Consider the following 25,438-nt stretch of genomic DNA (forward strand, 5'->3'; position numbering starts at 1 on the left):
ACAAAAGCAATTACGTTTTTACTGAACAGAGTCCAGTATTAGATGGCCAGTGGAGCTGGTTAATGTGTGGGACAAGAACCCGGAAGTAATGTCATTTGTTTTTCTGTCACCGGTCATCAGGTCTGCAGGAGAAAGAAGAGGAGAGGCATTATGAAACAGCATTAGCCCTCGACTCAGGGTGGAATTACCATTAGATGAGCTCTGAAGTTGTCTCCCAAGTGCACATGTGTGACAATTTTCGGTCCATTTAGAATACTTTGTGGAGATGTGTTTTCATTTTGATATTAAAGTTTTTTTCTGCTTATTAGTGTCAAAAAATCCAAATTAAATCCACTGTAATTTAATGTTGTATAACAATATAATGTGAAAACTTCCAAAGGGTTTAAAATTTTTCACTGACACAGTATATATATAGTAAGATCAAAGAAAGAGCTGTTAGTTTTACAAAGGGTAAGTGTACCTGCTGGTAACTTTGTTAAATGTGGAGGAGTTGAAAAAACATCAAAAGAAAAATGCAAACGAGAGGACCAAAACCAAACGGCATGCAGCTGATTACAGAAAGAAGATGCTGAGTGTTAGACGTTTCTTCCTTCAGATGTTGGTCCTAAAATGAATGCCCAGTTCTGGAGACTTTGAGATCTTTATACTGCCAACTCAGAAGGGTCAGGGCTTTGTGGTCACTCAGAAGCCAGGTCACTCATTGTTTGGCCAGTGAGCCTATGAATTCTACATGGAAAAGGAGATGGTGTTGCTGTGATAGTACCCCCTCTATGTTTGGGGCTGTATTGCCTACCTTTTTAAAGCCCTGAAGATATCCCTTAAACACACATGCTTGACATCATTATTATATACTGTATGCTGTGCCCTATGCAGTGTTTGAGACAAAGAAGCATTTTTCTTTGATTTTTCCCTCTGCTCCATAGATAACAATTACAAATCAAACAATTCAGACGTGATTAAAGTGTACATTGAAGACTTTCATTTTAGGGTATTGGCATACATGTTGGTCACACCATGTAGAAATGACAACACTTTCTATACATGGTTCCTCTATTTTAGTGCACCATAATGTGTCTTTACCCAAAACATTATGTACAGCACTGTATATATATTTTGTACATCAATATTATGCAATTGCTTTATCAATATTCTCACTATACTACATAATTTTATACTGTATGTATTATTTCTAAATGTAGAGTGCTACCAGATAAAATATATTGCAGAGGATTCCTCAATAACTCTGTGGAGGGGACTGAACCAGAAGCCTTATGCTTTAATGTCTTGGTTGATATAGGCCACTCTTCCTGCCATTTGGGAACCACAGGACATTGACCCACATCATGCAGTACTTATAATTGTATAGAAAGGAGTCTGACTGGCTGCCCAAACACCATCAGGGTTCCAAATAATTCTTGCAGTCATGCAGCAGGAAGCATGGTTTCCTTCTAGCACTTGGCTTTCAGTTTGATTCCCCAGCTAGGATACCTTCTGTGTACCATTTGCATATACTCTTCATAGCCACATGGGTCCAAAGTCATGCTGTTATGTTGACTGGTGACTCAAAATTGATTAACTGTGAGTATGTTTGCCATGCAGTGAAATTATGTCCCGTGCAAGGCTTGTTCCTGCTTTACATCTGATGCTGGCAGGTAGGCTCCACTTCCCAACAACCCTGCATGAACAAGCAGGTCCTGAAAATGAATGGTTGTTTCTTCTAATTTTACATGATAATCACGTAGTAAAATATTTATGGCAGTTTGTGCTTTTTAGTGCTCTGGGAAGGCATTATGCCATGCCTAGAAAGGCGATTTTGAATTCAGCTGCTTGTGGAAAAAGAACAGATGGATTGACACATATGTGTCAGGCTTCTTGCCACAAGAAACTGTACCCATCTTTTACGGGGACCACAGTTTATGCTGTCTGAGAAAGTCATATGTTCTTCTCCTTTGAAATTAGTCATTAACTAAAGAAAGAAAGAAAGAAAGAAAGAAAGAAAGAAAGAAAGAAAGAAAGAAAGAAAGAAGGTGCACTATATACATATATACTTTGTAGAAGACTCCAGGAACATCCTTTCTTTTAATTCTTTTAAGGAATTGGACTGTATTGTTTTACTCTGTGTAAAATAGGGAAGGTTAGCTATAACAACATCTCATCTTTGATTTTCATGAAAAACTATAAACAATGTGCAATGTTTTCAAATGCCACTTCTCACATTTTACTACTGAATGCTCAACTTCACTTGTTGCCTCTTTGGAGACTGAGAGGCTTGTTGCTTTACAAGAACACAGCTGGAAATGTGCTTCTTGTTGTGTTAAATCCCAACAAATGTCACCCGTTGATCACAGCTGGGAACTTGTAGCTGACAATGTTTTGATCATCCCTGCTTTAATGGATGAGGGCAAGAAAGAAATGGAAAAAGAAAATCAGCCAGGCTTAGGTTCATCTTGTTCCAGAAATGCAATTCGCTGTTTGACCATGAAAGAGATCACCTTTGATTTTTTTTGTGTCAGTTAAGTTTTTGATGTACAGTACTGGAGTTCATTAGACTTCAACATTTAATAGGGTTGTGTCCAATAAAAGTACATTTTCTTGTCTTCTGCCTACAAATTTGCTGCTTAATACAAGTATTAAATTAGGTTTATGACACAGGTTACGCTTCAATAGACAGAGCAGTAATTTGCTAGCTGCCGCCTTATACTTTTCCTTGGTAAAATCAATAGATTTGCTTATTTTTCAGTGTGTTGCCTACATGTATACATGTAAGGCTTTATATCGGCTCATAATTCTTCCATGCTTTTTACCATTAGTAGGTACAGCATTTCTCATCATTTACACTTGCATTTGATCAATCAGTCTGCCTTTATTCTATATAATATCTTTCATAGCAAACATCATCAAAAGTCTCTTTACAAAGACCGGAGGATTGTAATCAGGAAAAGTTATCAGGGTAGGTTGCAGAAAACAAAATTAAAATAATTTGGATGTGAATTGAAATTGACAGATGCCTTGATGTCCACTTAAAACTGGAAACAGTTAAGTGAGTGTCTATGGAAAGTCAGGATTGACTGACAGCACAATAAATGTTCACATGAGCTTAGTGCTACTTTGGAGGGAATGTGGACAGGCCACCCCCACAATATATAGGGGTTAGTTGTATAAAACAGGCCAAGAGAGTCTGCGGGGCTGTTCTCTAACTTATTTAGTTAATAAAGTTAATAAAGTTTCTAGTTTTGTATACTTTGTCTTTATAGATGACTAGAGTTCACTGCAATATGTACATTATGGAAAAAAACAGAAATCAGACAGAAGAAAGAGTTGGGGAAGTGGTCAGGCACCTGGTTGTCATGAGTGACTAGAAACTGTCAAACATCAACTGTCTGTTGTTTTGAGCGCTTAAGTAACCCATATGTGTTGTAGTCTGCTTGATTAATTATTAGACTATATTTGTTCACTCTGTCTAGTTAAGCTTAATCTAACTACTTTATTTCATTAGAAGTTTTAGTTAGAGGAGGACTTTTATAGGTGAGCCACCTTGAAGCGGTAAAGTGGTAAAGTGTCAGACTTCTAGTGTCTTCTCAGAAATATTTCCTGTAAAATTGAATAGCCTTCCTTGGAAAATACATACAAAGGCCAAAAAGATAGAAGCAATTAGGTAATGTGAAAGAATGGTAACAAGTCTTTCATTGCAATTCCAGGTATTGGTTGATTCTATGCTGTAGTGCTTTCCAAAAGTTTATTTTGACATACAGTATGCCCCGTTAAACAGCCTACTGTCTTATTGATGTTTGTACCATTTGTTTCCACTGTCTGCATATTTTCAATCCTGTGTTCCTCTTGCAATCATGTGCTGCCTCTGTTGTTGGTAATTTTATATTGAACAGTAGAGGTTTGTCAAGATTTCAGGATTGTCAAATACTTACGATTAATTTTAGTTATTATTTTGTGAATATAATTTCATCTTAAACTTGATGTTTATTTTCATGTTATGTTTGTGTTTCACTGCAAACACAATTTGAATTCTCTATTTTTGTAATGGGCACTGTCATTTTGTGCATTCTATTGGTAATAATGGTACCTGTTGCCTTCACATTACTTCTGGATGTTAGCACTTGAGATGTCACTAGGATGTCAGTATAAAAGATGGTGATGCTCTGCTTCTATTCATTCAATATTGTGGATATTCCCTAAAAGGTTTTGTTGTGGTCTTTGATTATATTTCTTGAAAAGTGTTTTCAAATTAGGGCAAAGTTCACTGACCTCAATTTTTGGTTTAGTGTTGCTTGATTAACGTAGATCTCAAAGATTTTGATTGTGTTTCATCTGCTCATCCAAATGCCATTCCAAAATTCAGGCGCTTCCTTTTTGCCAAAACAATGATTACATATTGATTATAATTTGCCAGTTCTTGGTTTAGTGTCGGTCATGTGCCCCATATTACCAGGATAGATTTCAAACTCCCGCAAATTTCAGTTGGATTATATGGTTTAGAAAATGAATTAATGGGTATTCCTTACCAATTACAGAGTAATAAACATTTTCTTTTAGCCTGTATTTCCAACCTTTTAGTTATTTGCCTTGAGTTTTAATGCATTCTTTAGTTTGGAGTTTTTGACCGCTCGCCTACTTTATATTGTCTCAGATCTTTTTTTAGGTATTGTATTTTTGTTTTTACATACTAAATGTGACCTTTACTTTCATAGCAAGCTCAAATATTCCTTCCGTGCTAGAGACCCAAGCAACAGTCTCACACTGAGTGTCCCTGGTAGAAGAATTTGTCTTTTGAAATGGTTGGTGCTTCACTAGATCAGCTGCCACTGCTAGGCCTGGCACAATTTACTGCATTCACAAGCCTTATATTCTATTCTAAACTGTATTTAGCCTTAACAAATAATTTACATTTTGAAAAACAACACTATAAACATGTTCTTTTATATTTTATTGCGAGAGAGAGATTTATATTATTTTTTGTTGTAATGAGATTTTTGCATAATTCATGTTATCTCATGTATGTATATAATTAAAATGAGCTACCTGTTGATCATGTTACATTAAATATTCATTTTCATTTATATGCATTTGTTATAATGATAAATTGAATCAGATTATTATTCTAATTTATGTTTTTGCAATCAACATATGGATTGAGGTGACGTTTCTACATGATTTGCTGTCCCTTTAAGCCTTTTTTTATTTTTATAAAATTTATTCCATGTCTTTTATTAGTTTTTATTCAAATTGCTATAAAAATATTTGCTTCATGAGAATACATGTACACGGGATGAATTCAGTGGATCATGTAGAGCAATATCATAACAGTATCATCTAATTAATCATTCATTTAGGCTTTTAGATGTACAACCTTTGCTTGTGAGCATAGACGACTAAAGAGAGGGAAAGGTAAGTTTAGGACCACCGCTTTCATTTGACCAAATCTATTAAGAGTTTTCTTATCTTTCTCTTGCTCCTTGTCATTGCCAAAAGTTAGCAGGTAAAGAACAAAGAGTGAATCGAGTTACAATTAGGCAAAATGAAAATGCAAATGACAAATTAAAGATAGCGTGACAGCTAGGTTTCAGTCGAAGCCACTTGTGTAACACTATGATAATGAATGCAAATGATGTGCGATCTGTTCTGGTGACCGGAGGGCATTCTTCACTGCGGGCTGACGAGAGATAATACCCCTGGGGGACTCACAACACCTGTTTTGAAAGAGGCTTCACGGAATGGAAGGATTTGAGGGAAACCAAGGATGGTTTAACTGTCAATTTTCCACAGAGTGGTTTGCCAGCCTCTGTGGATAACAGCCCGGCGTAACATGGAAAAGTCACAGGGGAGTTACAAAATGAAACTCTTTTTATTGGATGAACTGGAAGACTGAATCAGTGTTAACTGTTTCATTACTAAATAACACATCAATGAAAAAAATTTAACAAATGTGGGGAAAGCTTGAAGAAGGGTGTTTTGATATACTGTATTTAGTTGACCTAAACTAAAGAGTGCAACATAGTATTTAATTTTCTTACTTACATTGTATGTAAGATTTGATGGTATAAAGTGTAAGAAGTGTCAAGGTGTCTGCTTGGGTAAATTAAGAAGACAGGGTCTGATTTTTATGGTATGTACTGTACTACTAACTGGGTGCCACAGGAGGCAGAATTGACCTTTTTGTGAAAAAAAGGATGCACCTTTCCTATTCCCAATGTCAGTGACAGCTCTGCAATACAATTTAAATTTTGATATGCTGTACACAACTGGATAATTATTACTGCAAAAAACTGAGATGTTAAGAAAAGGCCTGCTCTCAAGCTATTGATCATTTCATCAGTAGCTTAAAATCAATTATTTGGACTTTGGCTCCTTCTGGAACAATGTGATGTATTTTTCTCCAGCTGAGTTTGTTTCTTTCATATTTCCCCTTCCAGTGGAGACCATTAAGTTTAGTTTATATTAAAACAGTATTGTTCAGCAGGTTGAATCAAACATTGCTTTTACCCAAGTTCTACAACCCACTAATCACATGGGTGTCTATAACACAACCAATAAATACCTTTAGCTGGAGCATCTTTCAATGTACATGCATATTTTTGTATTAGTTGGCAAGATTATAAGAAAATTAACAAGAGAAAAATAATCGAGACCCCAAATCCCAAGTTTACTTGGTCGCCCTAGACAGCTGTACATGCAGATGTGTCACTCAATATTTCAGACCTCCACGTGGTCACTAGTTCCTGAAATTTTGAATTGTTCATTTTTTGAAGAGTTATAATGGTCACTTTTCTTGAGACCCTTGAAAATGAGCATTAGACCCTGGTTGCTTGTGTCTTCACATCATCTTTTCCTTTTTTATTGAACCCAATGCAACAAACTAAAACAAGTTCTTGGAGAATGCCATTAGAAGTCATTAGACTTTATTAGCTCAACAGGGTTAAATAACTGTAGTGACTTTAGTTGGAGATTCAGACATTAAACATCTGAACCATATTAGCCTACTGATTGGTTATGGCTGATGATGAGAAAATTGATTTGCATGAATTGAATCTGAAGTGTTTCGCTTTGCAAAATAATTCTCAAAATAAATTGCATTTTGCTTCCAGCGAAATTCATACCATTGACACAAGAAGAAAGGCGGTTGTTCTGAAAGTGTTCTCATGCATTCATTTTACAAGCACCATCCTATGATTTAGTAATGAAATAAAAATCTGTAGTTAAAAAAGAACACTCCACCAGTAGCGTGCATTTCGTCAGGTAGAATATAGAGATGATAGTGCAGGAAGGGATTTTATGGCAGCAACGACATTCAATGTTCTGATTCTTCCTGTGGAGAAAACACAGTAATGTGTATGTTGGTGTGTTTTTGTGTGTCCTCATCACATATGTTTAAAAAATGTACGGTACTTCTCCGTGGTGACATCAATAAAAAGCATAAAGAGAATTGGTTTTACCAGCATGGCATAGAATATATGCTTTACACAGCTGCAGTAAAGAACACAGGTAAACATGGAAATATGAATGAAGCTTTAAGGGCTAGTGCTCCTTGTTTTCCTCCAAAAAAAATTGAAAACAAAAAAAAAACTGAATTTCATGTTTCAAAATTGTGAAATTACCTGCGAAACGAATTTTAGTGTCAGTTTCACGAAAGGATATGCAGATCGACTACTAGTTATAACTATTTTTTAAAAAATATAAGAGGAATACTTCCAGTATTCCAAGCACTTTCACTTAAATTCAGGAGGCCACCAGTTTCCTGAAGGCTGGCCATATTTCCATTCATTAGCTTATTCTTCTCTCTTTCAGAAGTATGCTTCTCATGTGGGAATTTTTACTGGTCCACATGGGGATTCAGCTCCTATTTTGAGTCTTACCTTTCCTAAAGTGACTGATTATGTCCGTTATTAATCAATTTTGATGTACATTAATGAGTTTCTAAAACAATAAAGATCTTGTCACTCACATCCCTGATTTGTCGCAAACCTGGAAAACTGAGCTTGTTACAGTGGCCTTAAAACATTTTCAGAAGACTTTACTTCATCCACCAGACCCTAAGCAGCCTGTTTGAACCCCTGCAATATTTAACCTTCTCTAATGGATTCAAATGACCATATTGCTGTAAAAACACAACTGCACAAAAATAGGAGCAGCAGAATATTCCAAAAGCAAGAAATGTGCAGGACAACAGAATAAGGGCTTCAAAAGTGGCACAAATAATATTTGCCTATCAAGCTTGACAAAACCTAAAGAAATTAGAAGAGCTGTTGATTTCACCATAGTATCAGATTTCTTTTAAATGGATGAATGGATATTGTGACATCACACACTAACTTATACAGTATATGCTTATCATATCACGTCACCTTGACCCCGTGATATTACAGTTATTTAGTATCCCAATGGTTAATGGAGGATTACAAGTCAAATAATGCAAAATGAATAGGAAGAAACCCTACAATAAATAATTTTAAATGCATTCAACCAACCAGCACACCCAGTGATCAACATCTACCTTCCCAGCACAGCGTGGCTACTTATGGAAATTTTTTTGAATAACAGGGGAGGTCTTGCAAACTTCATATTACCTTGCAAAAATATAAGAAGAAATGCTGTTTTTTTCAGTTTGTCCAGTTTGACACTAAAGTTAAAAAACAGTGTGCAACCAAGGTCATGCTGTCATTCAATTGATTTTCCTAGTATGGCTTCTTATAAATAATGATAAAATAAACAGGCAGCATAACATTTATAATGAGGGAGTTGAAGATCTTGATCTGTCTGAATATCACAACAATAATATTTGTTACCAAAGGTCACACAAAAAGACAATTTCCCGTCGGAGTTTAATAAAGTGTACCAAATACCACAGTTTATCCAAGTTATGCAGTCATCTTTTTAAGGGTAAAGTGATCCTCAGGAGTGCCATTCTTTTCACTCTTTGCTGTACAACACAGTCCTGCGAAGTAATTAGCCTTGCTGACAAGCTACAGTACAATATTTTTTCATGACATATTTTCATATAAGTATTACACACATACTCAGTTAAATAAAACTGAAATCCCTACATGTTATGATTTGCTCTCAAGGCAAAAGGAAAAAAACATTAGGACAGAAAAAAGGAAAGCATTTATCAAAATTACACTGAAAAGATTAATAATTCAGTTATCATCAAAAAGGAATCATTGTATCAGTCATGAAAGAAAAAACTATACCCATTAAAGAAAAGAGTACTAAAATGCTAAATTAATGCTGCCCTAAGCTGAAAGACTACCTTCAACTACCTTATTCAGAGCACTAATGCCTGATCCACTAGCAGATTTAATGTGTTTCACCATAGGTTAACGTGAATTATTACCCTAGCAATGCCAGAGCCCAAAGTACACACAACAATAGAGCAGACAGGATGAACATTTCTGTGAAATGTTAAGTCTTCTCTCTTCTGATGTGCCTGACTTACAGAAAATCTTTTATATCACTTGCCTCCAATCTTATATTAAAAAGAATTCCTCCTAAAAACAATAGTCTATGTCTTCTTGGTGCAGTGCACTCATGAACTTGGCTATTTTTCCCCTTTTATAATTCACAGCTTCTGGCTGCTCAAAGGAGAGGAGCTGTAAAAGCTGTGCATGGATCAAGAGTATCAGACAGCTGGTAAGCACGGCAGATAGCCATAACAGCCGTACGTCTCAAGCCGCGCCGATCATCAGTGCTAGCTGGGGAAATGGGCTTGATTAGCACACACTGTTAACACAGATGTTAACGTCCTAGGGCTCATTTATTTCTGACTTTAGCTCTTTAGCAGGGGCCTTTCTCCTCTGTAGGTGTATCTGCCCGAGTCTTCTTCCAGATCTTGTGTATGGCTGTCTGGACTGGCAGGGATCCTAACAGTAATTGTAGCTTTTTTAAAACATCTTATTATTCCCATTTCAAAGTTTCTAACTTAACTAAGAGCTAGGGAAACACAAAATAGCAAGCAACCAATAAGGTTTGAAAGCCAATGCTTATTATTGAGCCATGTCGCTACTTGAATCCAGGATTTCATTTTCTTCCTATAACGACTGAACCCATTTTCTCTGGAATTTAATCCCTTCTTTTTATTTTTTGAGACAGGCCTAGTCATGTAGCTAAGAACATGGACCTTGAAGTCCTGCCCAGGAGATACTACTGAAACCCAGTGTCTGGCCCATTGTTGACAAAAGAGTAAGAAAACGTTATCAGGCTGCAATTAAAAATTGTGACTTATCACACAGTGTAGACTTCTAACTTACAGCTAATGTACTGTTTTAGTAAAACCACTGCACTCGTCTTTTCCCTTATTTTCGTTTTAGTATATATGTGATGCTCTTTAAATATGTATCTGTTCGCTGCATTCATGCATCCCTGACCTCTGAATGGGCTAGCACGAGTAGTGAAAGGGATGAAACCCTGGAACTGTTTAAGTTTGGACAGCTTTGTGCCAGTTTCTGACTACGGGCCACTAACTTGATTAGCCTAAGAAGATCTTCTGTACATAATCTTGCTCCAACCACAACTAAGACTTGAACACAGCCCAATTATTGCACTGTAAGCTCTCAAGATCAGAGGCAGTGGGCTGCAGCATATTGAGTTGCTAGTCTTTTACTAAAAAAGAAATGGCCTTGCATCCCTGCTTTAAAGACAGGCATAAAGCAGAAACAAATGCGAAAGCTTTTCCTACATATGCACCACTCACATTTTATTTTAACAGCCTGAGATCCCTGAAGGAGGCAATGCTGTGCTAACAAGATAGAGGAAGACGTGAGGGCAAAGAAAGGGCGCTATGAAGGCTGAAAGATCTGGAGTCTAGGAGGGGCAGATACAAAAGCAGCAGGGGAGGGACATGCTAATTGCAACCAGGAAACCGTTGCCCTATAATGATCTGGCATTCTGTCATAGGTACATTTTAACCTTGCATCTCTTGTTAGCTGGATAGACTCCAACGGCTAACAAAGCCAAATGAAGAGAAGCTGGTACTGAATGCGTAAAGGATGAATGATTCTTCATGCAGAGCCTTTCCAGGAAGACGTGAATGGCATTAACAGGGAATAATTACACAAGCAGTGGCTTATTGTGATGCTGATTGTCATTTTTTTTTTCTTTTTTTTTGAAAAAATTATTCAACACTGTAGCGATAGCATCGGCCACATGTCTGTTCAGAAAGATGCTGGAGCACTCAGAGCCCCTTCGTGTTGTTGTTCTGAATTGAAAAGGAAGCCATAGGACCACAACTCTTACATGCAGCAGGTCAGCAGGTCGAGAAGCACACAGCTGAGGAATCCTGTAGAGAAACCTACACAAGCAAGGGAGTAGGGAGATGGATCCTGACATCCGGCTGGTGTCAGCTCAATTACATTATACTGAAGTCGCATCTTTTGCATCTGTTCAGAATTCAGGCAGTGACATTCAGAGTCAACTGAATGCACATAACGCATTAATCATATATTTACATCAAACAGACATCTTTTACAGACAGAGTTTTACTCTTTCCCTCAAGCACCTGATGGGTCGTTCTCCTTTCCTGTGTAAATCTAGTGCCACTAATACCTTTGGCAACCACTTTTCAGCTTTGCAAAATATCAAATGTAAAGGTATATTATTGCGTCTGTGTAGCTGTGTCAGTTTTAGTCACAAGTGCCCTTTTCTGAGAAATGTCTCATTTTATGTTTGATATTTATTATACAGTTTTGGATACAAAGGATAAATGCTCTCATTGTCACTCCCTTCTTAATGGTAACTTTCACACTGGGGTCATAAGTGATGTCATTAGGTGCCCATGTTTGGTCATGTGTTGCTTCTTTTAAAAGATAAAGAAATAGGACTATTGACCTACTGTATGCAAATGTTAAAGACGCGTACAGCGCCACCCCGCTGCCTGTGCTTGGGAAAGCAGATCATAACCTGGTTCTGCTTCAGCCTCACTACAAACCAAGAGTGAGTGAGCTACCTACAACCACACGCTCATTCAGGAAGTGATCTCCTGAGGCAGAGCAGGCTCTGAGAGACTGCTTTGGAACTACGGACTGGGATAACCTGCAGGGATCTTATAGTGAGAACATTGAGGAGGTTGTTGACTGCACTACTGACTACATCAACTTCTGTATCGACATTGTAGTTCCAGTAAGGACAGTATGCTGCTATGCTAACAACAAGCCATGGATTACAAGTGACATCAAGGGCCTTTTGAACCAGAAGAAAAGGGCTTTTAAAGGTGGTGATCAGCATGAGCTCAAGCGCGTGCAGAAGGAACTCCGAGTCCAGCTCAGGGCGGCGAAGGAGCAGTTCAGGAGAAAGCTGGAGCAGAAGTTGCAGAATAACAGCATGAAGGAAGTGTAGGATGGGATGAAGATCATCACTGGCTGCAGCTCGAAGCGGGGTGCCACCATCAAGAAAGATGTGGAGAGAGCAAACCAGATGAACAACTTTTTTAACAGGTTTGACCACTCTAACCCACTCTCACTTCGGAGTACTGCACCCTCCACCCATCCTTCTGCTGATACCAGCATAGGAGAGAGTTTGCCCCCACCCACAATTACAGCAGCCCAGGTAAGCAGAGAGCTGAGGAGACTTTGTGCCAGCAAAGCAGCGGGTCCAGATGGAGTATCGTCACGACTGCTGAAGGCCTGTGCATTGGAGCTGGGGAGTCCTCTACAGCGAATCTTCAACCTGAGCCTGGAACAGGGGAGAGTCCCGTGGCTTTGGAAAACATCTTGCATCATCCCAGTCCCAGAGGTATCACATCATAGTGAGCTGAATGACTTCCGGCCTGTCTCTCTGACGTTGCATGTGATGAAAACCATGGAGCGGCTGCTGCTTCACCACCTGAGGCCATAGGTCCGTCACGCCCTCGACCCTCTGCAGTTCGCATACCAGGAGAAGGTGGGAGCGGAGGATGCCATCATCTACATGCTACACCGATCCCTCTCCCACTTGGACAGAGGCAATGGTACTGTAAGAATTATGTTTGTGGACTTCTCTAGCGCCTTCAACACCATCCAACCTCTACTTCTTAGGGACAAACTGACAGAGATGGGAGTAGATTCATACCAGTAGCATGGATCGTGGACTATCTTAAAGAAAGAGCTCAGTATGTGCGTCTCGGGAACTGCAGGTCTGACATTGTGGTCAGCAGCACAGGAGCGCCGCAGGGGACTGTACTTTGTCTGGTCTTGTTCAGCCTATATACATTGGACTTCCAATACAACTCGGAGTCCTGCCACGTTCAAAAGTTCACTGACGACACTGCTATCGTGGGCTGCATCAGGAGTGGGCAGGAGGAGGAGTGCAGGAACCTAATCAAGGACTTTGTTAAATGGTGTGACTCAAACCACCTACACCTGAACACCAGCAAAACCAAGGAGCTGGTGGTGGATTTTAGGAGGACCAGGCCCCTCATGGACCCTGTGATCATCAGAGGTGACTGTGTGCAGAGGGTGCAGACCTATAAATACCTGGGAGTGAAGCTGGATGATAAATTGGACTGGACTGCCAATACTGATGCTCTGTGTAAGAAAGGACAAAGCCAACTATACTTTCTTAGAAGGCTGGCATCCTTCAACATCTGCAATAAGTGGCAAGTGCCCTCTTCTATGCGGTGGTGTGCTAGGAAGGCAGCATAAAGAAGAGGATCGCCTCACGCCTGGACAAACTGGTGAGGAAGGCAGGCTCTATTGTAGGCACGAAGCTGGATAGTTTGACATCCGTGGCAGAGCGACGGGCACTGAGCAGGCTCCTGTCAATAATGGAGAATCCACTGCATCCAGTGAACAGTATCATCTCCAGACAGAGGAGCAGCTTCAGCGACAGACTGCTGTCACTTTCTATCTATCTATCTATCTATCTATCTATCTATCTATCTATCTATCTATCTATCTATCTATCTATCTATCTATCTATCTATCTATCTATCTATCTATCTATCTATCTATCTATCTAATTTTAATTTTTTCTGTGATCATTTACATGCTAAAGTATATTTGAAAAGCTTTTAAAGAAATGAATCAATTCTGAGATGAATAAAAATGATATGGCTATTTTGACAAATAAAGAGTTTGTGTTTTTGTGCTGATCTGAGTTTTGGGTTTGCAATATCGTAAAGTATTGGTCTGTGACACATTGGCTAGCACTCCTGACTTGTTGTTCTGGAGTCATGTGTCCGAATCTTACCTGGGCAGGGTTAGCACAAATTTGTCCATGTCTGTATGGGTCTTTTTCTGAGTATTACTGATTTTCTTCTCCTGTCCCAAAGATTAGAACAATTTTGATGAGAATGGGCAATTCAGTCACACAGGAGTGGCAATCCTGTTCATTAAATCTCTCCTAAACAGCATAAAGGTAAGCTTTGAAGTTCCCCAAAGTCTTACTGTCTACCATAGTACTTGGTAATTTATTTCATACTAGCATACCACACAGCACTGAAACAGAACAGTGATGAGGGCCCTGCCCGTCTCCCCACTCCTGACGTCATGCTTCCTCCTCCCCTCGACCCACAGCCTCGGTCTCGGATTAGCGCGAATATATTGCTCCTGCAAGCAAATTATGATTCTTACTGCTATGAGAGAAGTCACAAAATCAACCAGAATGTTCAAGCAAATTAAAGAAAAAAAACCCGATCTAAATCCGTTCACTAACTAAGCGGAGGTAAGGTACACGCCCCAGCCCCCCTGCGTGTCATTTGGATTCACAGAAATAAATCGGTACTGCAAGCAAACTATGATATTTAGCACAAAAAGAGAGGTCGTAAAATCAACCGGAATGTTCAAGCAAATTATAAAAAAAAACCTGATCTAAATCCATTAAGTAGTTCTCTCATGAAAAGCGGACAGACATACAGACAAACAAAGAGACAGGTGGACACTGGATTTTATATATATATATATAGATATCAATGGGACTGTGACTCCTATGTGGAGATAAGCATCAAAAGGAACAGTTCTGTCATGTTTTCTCCTTACCTTCAGACTGTAACTATAACTGCAGGTCATGTCACTTGCAGAAAAAGTTGACTAATGATTCTGCACTTATGGGGTGTATTGACTAAAGGGATGAGACAGAGTATAGGAGTCAATTTGCAAGTTCTGTTTTTGTCTGCAACTATGGTTATTGACTTTCACCACACCAAGGAGCTTTTGTGTCCAGTCACCATAGAGGGAGTGAATGTGAAGGTGGGGCATTGCTACAAGTACTTGTGAACTCCACATTAATGACAGGCTGGACACAGAGCAACTATATAAGAAAGAGCAAAGCGGACTCTTTTTCTTATGAGACTGCGTTCCTTTAATGTTGTTAGTGACATCATTTACATCTATATAAATAAAATCACAAGTTGTTTGTATGTCTGTTTGTTTGTTTGCAAATCATGCAAAAAACGACTGAACCCATTTTCACAAAAATTTAGCATGTACATTTCCATTGGTCCAACTTAAAATGTAGGTTATATGGTATACTGTTGAGGGGGTTTGTAATTAGAGGGGGCACCCAAAAACTAATGGCCATACAGAGACTACAATTCCCATCAGGCAGGAGGAGTGTGCAAATAGGGAGGGTACCTTCATCAGCACACACAAAGTTTTGTACACCAAAGTGGGATCTCATCTAAAACCTCAGATACAGTGCTGTTTTTCTTAAGTAATCTGGATAACAATTTGCTGGATTACAGCTTTTGCCTAAGAGTACATCTTTTGTCTCTTTGTTGGTTGTGTTTAGTCATTTGCCTCCCCATTTACTTTCATCTGGGTCCTTCCCAAAGAAATATATTGGTCTGAAAGAGATGCATGATGGTGCCTAGTCTCTCAGAGCCAGATGGATTAAATAAATATGTCTGGAGACAACTATGAGTAAATTTTTCTTAAAAGTGGGTGGGAACAATTAGATGGTTCTTTGAGTGTCACATTTTTAAACCAAGAAGGTGGTGCTCAAACTAATGATGGTGATTTTTGAACTTCAAGGAGTAATGGCTTCTGTTAACCTGATCCAATAGAGAGCAAGCTGCCGATTACAGTACCTCTAAAAGAGTCTCAAAATGACCAATGATTAAACATTTTGTGGCATGTGAGTCACTGTCTTGCATCCCAAAATGCAAGGTTGAGTCTCAGTGCTTTAACCAAATCAGCTTTATTCAACTTGAAACAGGAACAGCAATGTTATTTATTGCAGCAGGAGCTACCACTCTCCTATACACAGACACAGCAAACGGGGCAGAGTCGGGGCCAGGTCAGTGGCCAAGTTGTGCTGTTCCCTGCCTTTATAATGTCCCTTGCATTACACATCGACAACAGGTGCGTATAGTGTGACCTCGATCAGCTCATAGTTGTTTCTGCGAAATTTTGCTGGTGCACTGTGAACCTTTGGTTGCCTCGGCAACAGACAAGCAGTCCTCCACAGACGCGGCAAGCGTGCTTTGGTGTGCCGTCTCGTTGGGTCCTAAAAGAGTTCAGAAACCTCACAATATAAATGTGTGTTACATGTGTGGAGAGTATATTGCATGTGTTAAAGATAAACATAGCCTGCTGCAAGACAATAGCATTTCCATAACATCAGATTATACATTGGCATCCAAAGACATCAGTAAACTACTGGTAAAAAGTGAAAAATACATTTTCGCAGATGGTGCATGTGCTCTCTGTTGTTCTCAGTTAAAACAATAGTGTTGGAGTCGATGTAAGGATGAATGAATTGGCAGCTATGTCAATTCAATAAATGGTGTATCACACACAATCAAAGGGAGGTGAAAAGGACTTCCATTAAAAGAGCTGATAACAAAGAGATAAAGGAGATGCAGTTTTCAGTACTAAAACCACATGAATCAACAAATTTGCCTAACAACACTAGTAGGAACTTGGGAGATGCTGCAGAGCATCCTCCTAGTGACTGCACGTCTAAAAGATTAACTAAAGTTAACATTACTGTCTAATTGGAAATGCAAACATGTAAACCCTTTTTTACTGAGTTTTGGAGTTGCAAAATGCATGCAAACAGAAACCTGGTTGTTTCACGTACCACAACCTACCATTTTGTGATTATTATGTTTATATAACATATGGCAGGAGATTCATGCTATCTATCTATCTATCTATCTATCTATCTATCTATCTATCTATCTATCTATCTATCTATCTATCTATCTATCTATCTATCTATCTATCTATCTATCTATCTATCTATCTATCTATCTATCTATCTATCTATCTATCTATCTATCTATCTATCAAGTATCAATACTATAAGTATCAGCCAGGGTTTAGTGTGATAGTTCACTTCTTAAGTGTGTCACATTTTAATCTCCATTTTAATAAACTAAAAAGGTTTGACTGTTTCAATTTTTTTTCATAGCTGAATCGTCTAGTTGTCAATATTAGTCTATTTGTTCTTCCCTCAACTTTCTCTGGACATGCACTGCTGTATCTTTTTTTTGTAATTAAAAGACCAAACCTGTAAAGCAGTGAGTTTTATAACTTAAGTAAAACCTCCTCTGACTTATACTTTACATCTGGTGTTAAATATCCTAATATCTTATTAGTCTTCTTAATTTTTTGTATACACTATCTGGATGTAGATATTGATGAGTTCATTATTGTCTCCAAATCCTTCTCCCAAGGTCTCCTTATAAGTTTCAAACCTCCCATTGTGTATTCATATCTAACATTTTTTCTTCGTAATTGTATTATGTTATATTTATTTACATTAAATATCATCTTCCACCAAACTTGCCCAAGCCAGTATTCCATCATGGTTTTCCTGTGGAAGGATTCAGCCACTTCTAGATTATCTGCCATTTTACCTAGTTTGGTATCATCTGTAATAGTAACCAGCTTGTCATTTGCATTCTTGTTCAGATAGTTTATTTATATTAAAAAGAGTTGCCACACAAGCACTGATCCCTGAGGGATACCAGTTTTAAGATCACCTAATTCTGTAATCCTTTGTCTTTTGGTGTCTAAGCCAGATTTGTATCCATCTGCACACCTCACCTTGAATTCCCAATTCTTTTTAGTTTGATGCTTAGCCTATTATGTCTTACCTTATCAAAACCTTTCTGAAAATTTAAATGAATAATGTATGTACAGCTTTGTTTATATCTTTTTATTGCTTAATCATAGATTTCTGTCATATTAGTTAAACACGATTTTTCCCAACTAAACTCATTTTAACTGTTCACTGATACATTTGATCTCATTATGTGATGCTCCATCATTTCCTTAATAATTGCTGCCAATAATGCATAGATTAGACTCATTCGAGTGAGTATAGGTGTGTATGCCCAGATGGGTGCCATGGTCAGATCTGTTCCCTTGCTTGCTTTCAGTTCCGCTGGCACAATTACTGGGTCCTCAACCCTTAATTAGATAAGTGTTTTATATAGTGAACTGATGGATAAGTGGGTGTTGGCCTTCCAGTCTCCTAATCTGTGGTGTCTGAATAGAACATTTCTCATTCACAGAGAAGTTTATTGTTCAGGAAAATCAAATCCCTGTATGCAGGCTGCCTCTTAGAATTAAAGTTCCACTGGTGCTGATGTGTAATTGCATAAAGCAGCTTGTTATTAAAAATAAAAAGCCTGAAATATCAATGATTAATGGAGCTCTTGCAGAAACAGACCGTCATTTTCTATTGATTTCTCTCGTTGGTAGTCCATGAAAATTTAATTGTTTGTCCAGAGCTGCAGAGGTCCAGGGTTGAAACGATCAGCAGATGCTGAGCTGATTTGTTTGCCTCTAACAGCATCTTAGTTTTGATTGATATAAATACCCTTTAGAGTTAAAGGCCTTTCACTGAACCGCCAGCTTTACTTGAGGAGGACATGGACATAGCAGTCTGGAAAAATTAATAATCTGATCAGACCTCTGAGTTTGCATTTCATTTGCAGCATTCAGAGGGCACACAGATCAATTTTAAGGTTCCTCTCAATCGAAGCCACTGAAATTCTCATTCAGAACAGAGACTAACCCTTTTCCTTATTATTTCCAGTTAGGTTATGTGGTTCCCTAGCAGGTCTTTTTAAATTAAATTTACCACTACACTTGGGACTGCAGGTGTTTAGAAGTGATTGCTTTTGCCATCAGCGATTTGAAGTCAGTCAGAAAATGAAATCATCTTTCTATTAGTTAGCTGTTTTTAATATACATGTTTTAAAGAAAGAGTGCACACGGACAATTTGTTTTTATATAAACTGGACCGGTCATGTCGGCATAATGGTTACTAAAGGGCAAAGGAGTCCTAAAAGGAGGGTTTACTGACCTCTGTCTCGTAAGAGTACTGAGGTGTTCTAAAAGCCATGCAGAGCTGATTTGTGAGGCTGGTAAGGGGATTGCCACATCAGAGGAGCCATGGGCAGTGTTAATTAGGACGTAGAAAGTGCTCTCAGATAGAAGCTTGAGGCAACTGGCTATTAACAGCTTAATATACTGGGAAGAAAAGTTCAATATGGAGGGAATGGCTGAAGTCAGTTTAAAATTTACTCAATTCAAAAATTGGAGAGTGGAGTGGATGATCCCCAGGAACCCCATAGTATAAAATAAGTGTGGATTCAGCATAACATAAATCATGTAAAGACCCATTTGTCCACCTCCACTTTCTAACTCATATGTTTGTATTTTCTTTCAGAGACGGTGATGGACACACGCATTGCCACAGCAGAACTGGGGTGGACAGCATATCCAGCTTCTGGTGTAAGTAGTTGATATCCAGGTTTGCTTTATGGGCTTTCAGGATGAGAAAACTAATACAGCAGTGTTGTTAGCTGTACAAAAATTGGGTTAAAACACTGAGTCCTGGTCCAAAAACTGCTCTTGGAAAAATAGCCACCAAGTTCTTCACAGTGCAGTAGTTCAGGATGCTGGCAATGGTTTAGAAAGTTAGTTCTGATGGTGGGCCCCAGTTTGTGAGTAAGGCACAACTTAAGGGGTCTGAGCTGATTAGTCAGCAGTGTGGCCCAGGGGCCACTGTAGTAGACTTTAAACCACAAAGCTTCTGACTTAATTTTTTTTTAAGTCACTTGTGCTTCAATTTTAAAAGTTGTGTAAAACAATTATATTCAATCCTGATCTTGTAAAGCACCTTGGATAAAGCAGAATCTACACTAATATCCCATGGAAATGACTGTAAAGATTAACCTCAGGATAGGATCAAAATTACTTCCCCACCCTTCATTGCCTTTGTTCCCTTTACGTTTTATTTTGTGCTTTTTATTTCCTCCCATTCTCTTGCCCTTGTTAAATCCTCAGAGGCGAGGCCTTTATAATTTACAGCCTTAAGGTGGTGCGGTCATTAGGGCTGCAGTTACCTGAGGGCTAGTTAAGCCACCTGTTACCACAATCGTTTTGCTGTAGCATCAGCCTGCTTTAGGCAGCTGTGTTCCTTTTATATTTTGCTTTTGTAAGTTTGCCATCTTTTGACCATATTGCTTTTTTAATTCTCAGTTTGGATTTTGTGCTTGGCTCTTAGGATTTTTGAGATTTTTGGATTAGTGATTATTTGGCTTTGCAGTTATTCTCAGTGGCAGGTTCAACATTTTTTTTCAGTTATGTAGCTCTTTCCTTCTTCGTTAAAAAATGTTTTTCTTTAGTTAGTTTTGAGATATCATTATAATTTCTTTTCTTTTCTTTACTTAATTTATTTTATTTTGTTTATTAAGATAGATAGATAGATAGATAGATAGATAGATAGATAGATAGATAGATAGATAGATAGATAGATAGATAGATAGATAGATAGATAGATAGATAGATAGATAGATAGATAGATAGATATTAATACCATAGAAAACTGCAGTAGCAGTCAAAAAGGGCACAAAAATGCATATACCTGTAAAAAGAATAATAATCTTAAATAAGATAAAAAAGTATGAATACACATATGACAAGAATTATCTATAAGTAAATTTGCTAAGTGCATATATTTCCTAAGTGTAGAATTGCACATCCTTATAGGCAACAATTTCATGTCAAACATTGGAGCAGTATGATGGCACAATATATTGCACATATCATTGTTGTCTGTTAAGATATCTTCTCGACTAGCTCAGTACTATTCAGCAAACAGGGAATGATTGTACCTTGGCCAAGTGTCGACTCATTGTAGAGTCTGATGGCTGAGGACAGAAATGACCTTATATTGCACTCCTTGGAGCAATACAGTTTCCACAGTCTATTACTAAATTTGCTCCTCTGTTTAGCCAAATCTCATATGGGGGTAAAAGTCATTGTCTAGAATGGTAAGCAGCTTTCTGAGTGATCTCTTTTATACCACTTCCTCCAATGTGTTCAGCCTGACTCACAGGATTGAACTGGCCTTTTTAATCAGTTTATTTAGTTTGTTAGCATCACCTATACTAATGCCATTTCACCAGCATTCTACCACATAGAAAATTACACTGGCCATTTTAGACTGGTAGAAAACATGTAAGAGTGGCCTGAATACACCAAACTGCCACAATCTCCTCAGGAAATTGAAGCGACTCTGACCCTTCTTATATATGGCCTCAATGTTGTTACTCCACTCAAGCCTGTCGTTCAGATGCCCCCTGAAGTGTTTGTATGTCTTAAACATCTCCACATCTTCACCAATCATGGGAACTTTGGACAGAGTGGGGTTTACCCTTCTGAAGTCTGAAATACTTTGTCTTATTGATTTTGAGATGCAGATGATTCAATCTGCACTATTCAACAAAATCCTGTACTGTGTACTGTATTAATTCTCCTGCCCATCACTGAAGCACATAACTATGGCTATGTCATCAGAAACTTTCTGCAGATGACATTATTCAGTATTGTATCTAAGGTCTGAGGTATACAAGATAAACAGGAAGGAAGCCAGCAGAGCTCTCTGTAAAACCTCTGTGCTATTCATAACCATATCTGACACACAGTTCTTATGCCACAAAAACCTGTAGGCCATCATCCAGTACACAAGGATAGCATCAGCCCTCATTGATCAGAGCTTATTCCCCAACAGTTTGGGCCGTATGGTGTTGAATGCACTAGAGAAGTCAACAAACAATTTCTTCACGCTGCTACACTATTTCTCCAGATGAGAGCAGCCTCTGTTCAGCAGATAAATGACAGTATATCTACCCTATGTGGTCCTTATAGGAAAACTGAAGAAGGTCCAGTACTGTCTTGTCCTGACCAGTAAGCCAATATTAGCCTTTCCAAGGGCTTCATAATGTGTGAAGTCAGAGGCATTGGTCGGTACTCATTTAAGACTTTCACCTGCACTATCTCTGGGAATTCTTACCACAGAAGATGTTTTCCATACAGCTGGAAACTTTATAGGATTAGACAGAGATTGAAGATAATGCTGAAAAACTTTACAGTTACCCAGCACACTCCTTTGAATATCTTTGGAACAGCACCTTTGGATTTACACCTTCAGGTCCAGTAGCTTTGTTTCAGTAGTTATTCGTTCACTTCCTCTGCTTTGATGGTCAGCACTAGGTAGCTATGAGGTTGACAAAAGGGTGCGTAGATGAGAGAAGATTTGCAATTCCCAAGGAAAAGAATGTTGGGGCACTAAATCGGTAATCCCCGTTATTTCTTCCAAATAATAACAAAAACTCAAGCAGTCCCTGGTGCAAAGACAGCAAAATAATAACAACAAAGTATCTACAGATGAGCTTCAGTGTTGTGCATGAACTAGTTCAAAAGAATTGCATTGAACAAGCTCATTTTTCTAAGAACGGTGAACTTAATGTAACATATTTGCAGGTGAAGAACTTGAATGTGAGCTAGTTCAGTTTTATGTGACATTGTGGATCTGGTTTAGGTCCAGATTAAACGTTTTGCCTTACCCTGCAGGGGTGGAGCCGAATCCGAATCCGGTATTCGGATAAACACAAATAGTGGATTTTTACATATATTAATTTCTTACAAATTTTTTGCCATTTATTTGTATTCGGAAAAATAACATAAAATCAAATAGGCACTGCCTGTGTCTGCCTGCTTGTGCTTAAGCTGCACCCTCACTGATACGAACACGCAGTGAAGCTCTGCTTTCGCTTTTAGGAAAACGTTGTATTTCGCGAGGCCACTTTATATTTTTCCCTGTTGGACATGCAATATGTGATGGCAATTTTGATTGGCAGCGTAATAGGTTAGTTCACCTACACGCTGGTTCCACAGTCGCCATTTGTGTAACACGGTTGGAAACAGAGCAGTAATTTATATGTATAAATGCATCTATTTAATTTCTTTTTTGACCGGGAGCATATTAGCATATATGGTTATACGTGTTTGTTGCTTGGTATAACTCAATAAAGTGTATTTAAATAAAAAAAGTTTTCACAATTATTGTATTTTATTCAAGAACACTGTAATAGCCTAATATAAGGCATGCAAAATTGAAAAAATAAACTCTTGGGTCATTTATTCTCACTCCTTAAAAATACAAAATGAACTGAACATGAACTTTGGGTCACTGGAATGTTTTCATGCTTTGCTCACAGTGAGCTGTCTACTTCTGCACAATTTTATCACAGTAAAACCAGATGGAGTGGAGTCATAGGGCATCTTCTCAGTGTTGCTGGAGGAAAAGATGAGGACATGGTTAGTGACAGCACCTTCTCTTTCCCCAACGTGGTACTACATACCCTACAGAAGCCCTGAGGATGATCATCAGACAAACATGCTTGACAAGTGATATTAGCTGTTGTAGTTAGTGCAGGAGGACAGAGACACTGGCTGTTGGTATGCAGAAGTGTGAATAGAAACTGAAGGTGAGGGAGGGTTTGTGAACAGTGTTACATGGTAATGTAGAGTAAAGTAGACTAGAGTTGGGGCTCAAGAGGAGTTAACCCCAGAGGTACCTGAGTAGGTAAACTGTGAGCAGGAAGGCCACAGTGAAACCTGTAAAAGAACAGATTTAACTTATTAGACCTCTCTGCACTTCTAACATCTTACCTGCAATCAAACTGTTTATAGCCTGCGGTGTCTTTTAGTTCTTTGCATATGTTTTTTTTTGGCTTCAGCTTGGCCTCTGCTTCTCTCCTGTAGTTCTCTTTGGCCTCCTTGATCTTTTTTTTTGAGTTCTCTCTGCACCCTCTTCATTTCCCCCTGTATATACAGTTATTGTTAATTCTGAATTCTGTATTTTAAACTTTGGACTCTTTTATTTAGTTTAATTAAATAATTTCAATTAAATACATTTAAGTATTGCCTTAGGCAGGTTTTTTGACAATGTTGGCCTTTCACGTTCACGTTCACGCACCCACTGTACCCTCCCAGACTCCTCCCATAATTACACCTCTTTGAATATGCAAATCAATATAAATAGCCCTTAAGCTCACACTTCTATGAAAAGACAATGACAAAAGCACAAGGGAAAATAGAATTTCAGCGAATACCAAGTGGAGACAAAGAAAAATGTACTATTTGTTGGTTTAAACAGTGGTATAAACAACAAAGGAAGTTGATCGAGTGACATATAGTGTTGGAGAAACTCAAAAGCTCAAGTTCACAAAGTCGCACAGTGCCTGAAATAAAAAAGAAGTTGTCACATATCAAAGTCACCATGAAAAGGCGAGACCTAGCCCACCGTCTGAGTGTCATATGAAAGCTTATTAGGGTACAGAGAAAAAAAAGGCATACAGTGGGGAAAAAAGCAGGAAATGTCAACTTTAATCTCTAAATTTCTACTTTAATCACGTAGTTTATTTTGTTAATAAAGTAGAACATCATAAACTTCATCTTAAAATTGTTTAATGTTTAGTTTCTCAAATCCCATCATAACTAAAGTAGCACATTAAATGCTTTGTTTTGTATTTGATCTTCTATGTGTTGTATGTGTGTGAATCACTACGTGCTTCCGGGCTTTCTCTTCCTCCAACAGGACACAGAATCCATTACATTCATAATATTACAGCTCTCTGAATAATTAAAATAATGAGATGTATACGTGATATAATTTTCATGATGATAGGAGTTAAAGCATGTTATTAAACAAGGGAACACGGTGGTGCAGTGATTGTTCATGTCTCACGCAAGATGCTTGCTGCGCCGTGCACGACTTTCGATGAAATACTTTATTGTAGCAGTACTGTCTCTTTCAGACGTACTAACCCTCAATTTCTGTCCTTACTTTTCTTTCTTCAAATACCCAATCGCCACACAATCAGCTCTGTAATAGACGTTAAGCCATCTGTAAGCTTAGAACGCCGATTCTTCAAAACTTTAAAGGAACATTGAAATATCTTCATAGTATATGTTATATTATTCTATCCATCTAACTTGACAGTGTCACGCCAGCCCCAGCAAGAATACAGCGCGAGGTAGGAACAATCTGTGAATGGAGCACCAGCGACTCGCTATCTCTGCGGCACCGTGTCCTCACATGTTTAATTATTAACAATATAGATTATTTAAATGAAGTTAAAGTTTTATCTGTATAATATAATAGACATATTTTGTTGCATTTCATGTTAAAAATGATATCGTCATCATAT

At 38.3% G+C, this 25,438-nt stretch overlaps 1 protein-coding gene across 2 annotated transcripts in view; it reads left to right on the top strand.

Moving 5' to 3' along the window:
• The window catches only part of LOC114646558 (ephrin type-B receptor 1), a 703,356-nt gene that overhangs the window by 138,205 nt on the left and 539,713 nt on the right, over positions 1 to 25,438 (top strand). For both annotated transcript variants that reach the window (XM_028794808.2, XM_028794809.2), the window contains exon 2: positions 19,606 to 19,670. In XM_028794808.2, coding sequence (XP_028650641.1) covers positions 19,606 to 19,670 — 65 coding nt within the window. The remainder of the gene's footprint in view (positions 1 to 19,605; positions 19,671 to 25,438) is intronic.

This window comes from Erpetoichthys calabaricus, chromosome 2 (assembly GCF_900747795.2).
Source record: "Erpetoichthys calabaricus chromosome 2, fErpCal1.3, whole genome shotgun sequence".
In the NCBI taxonomy this organism is placed as follows: domain Eukaryota; kingdom Metazoa; phylum Chordata; class Cladistia; order Polypteriformes; family Polypteridae; genus Erpetoichthys; species Erpetoichthys calabaricus.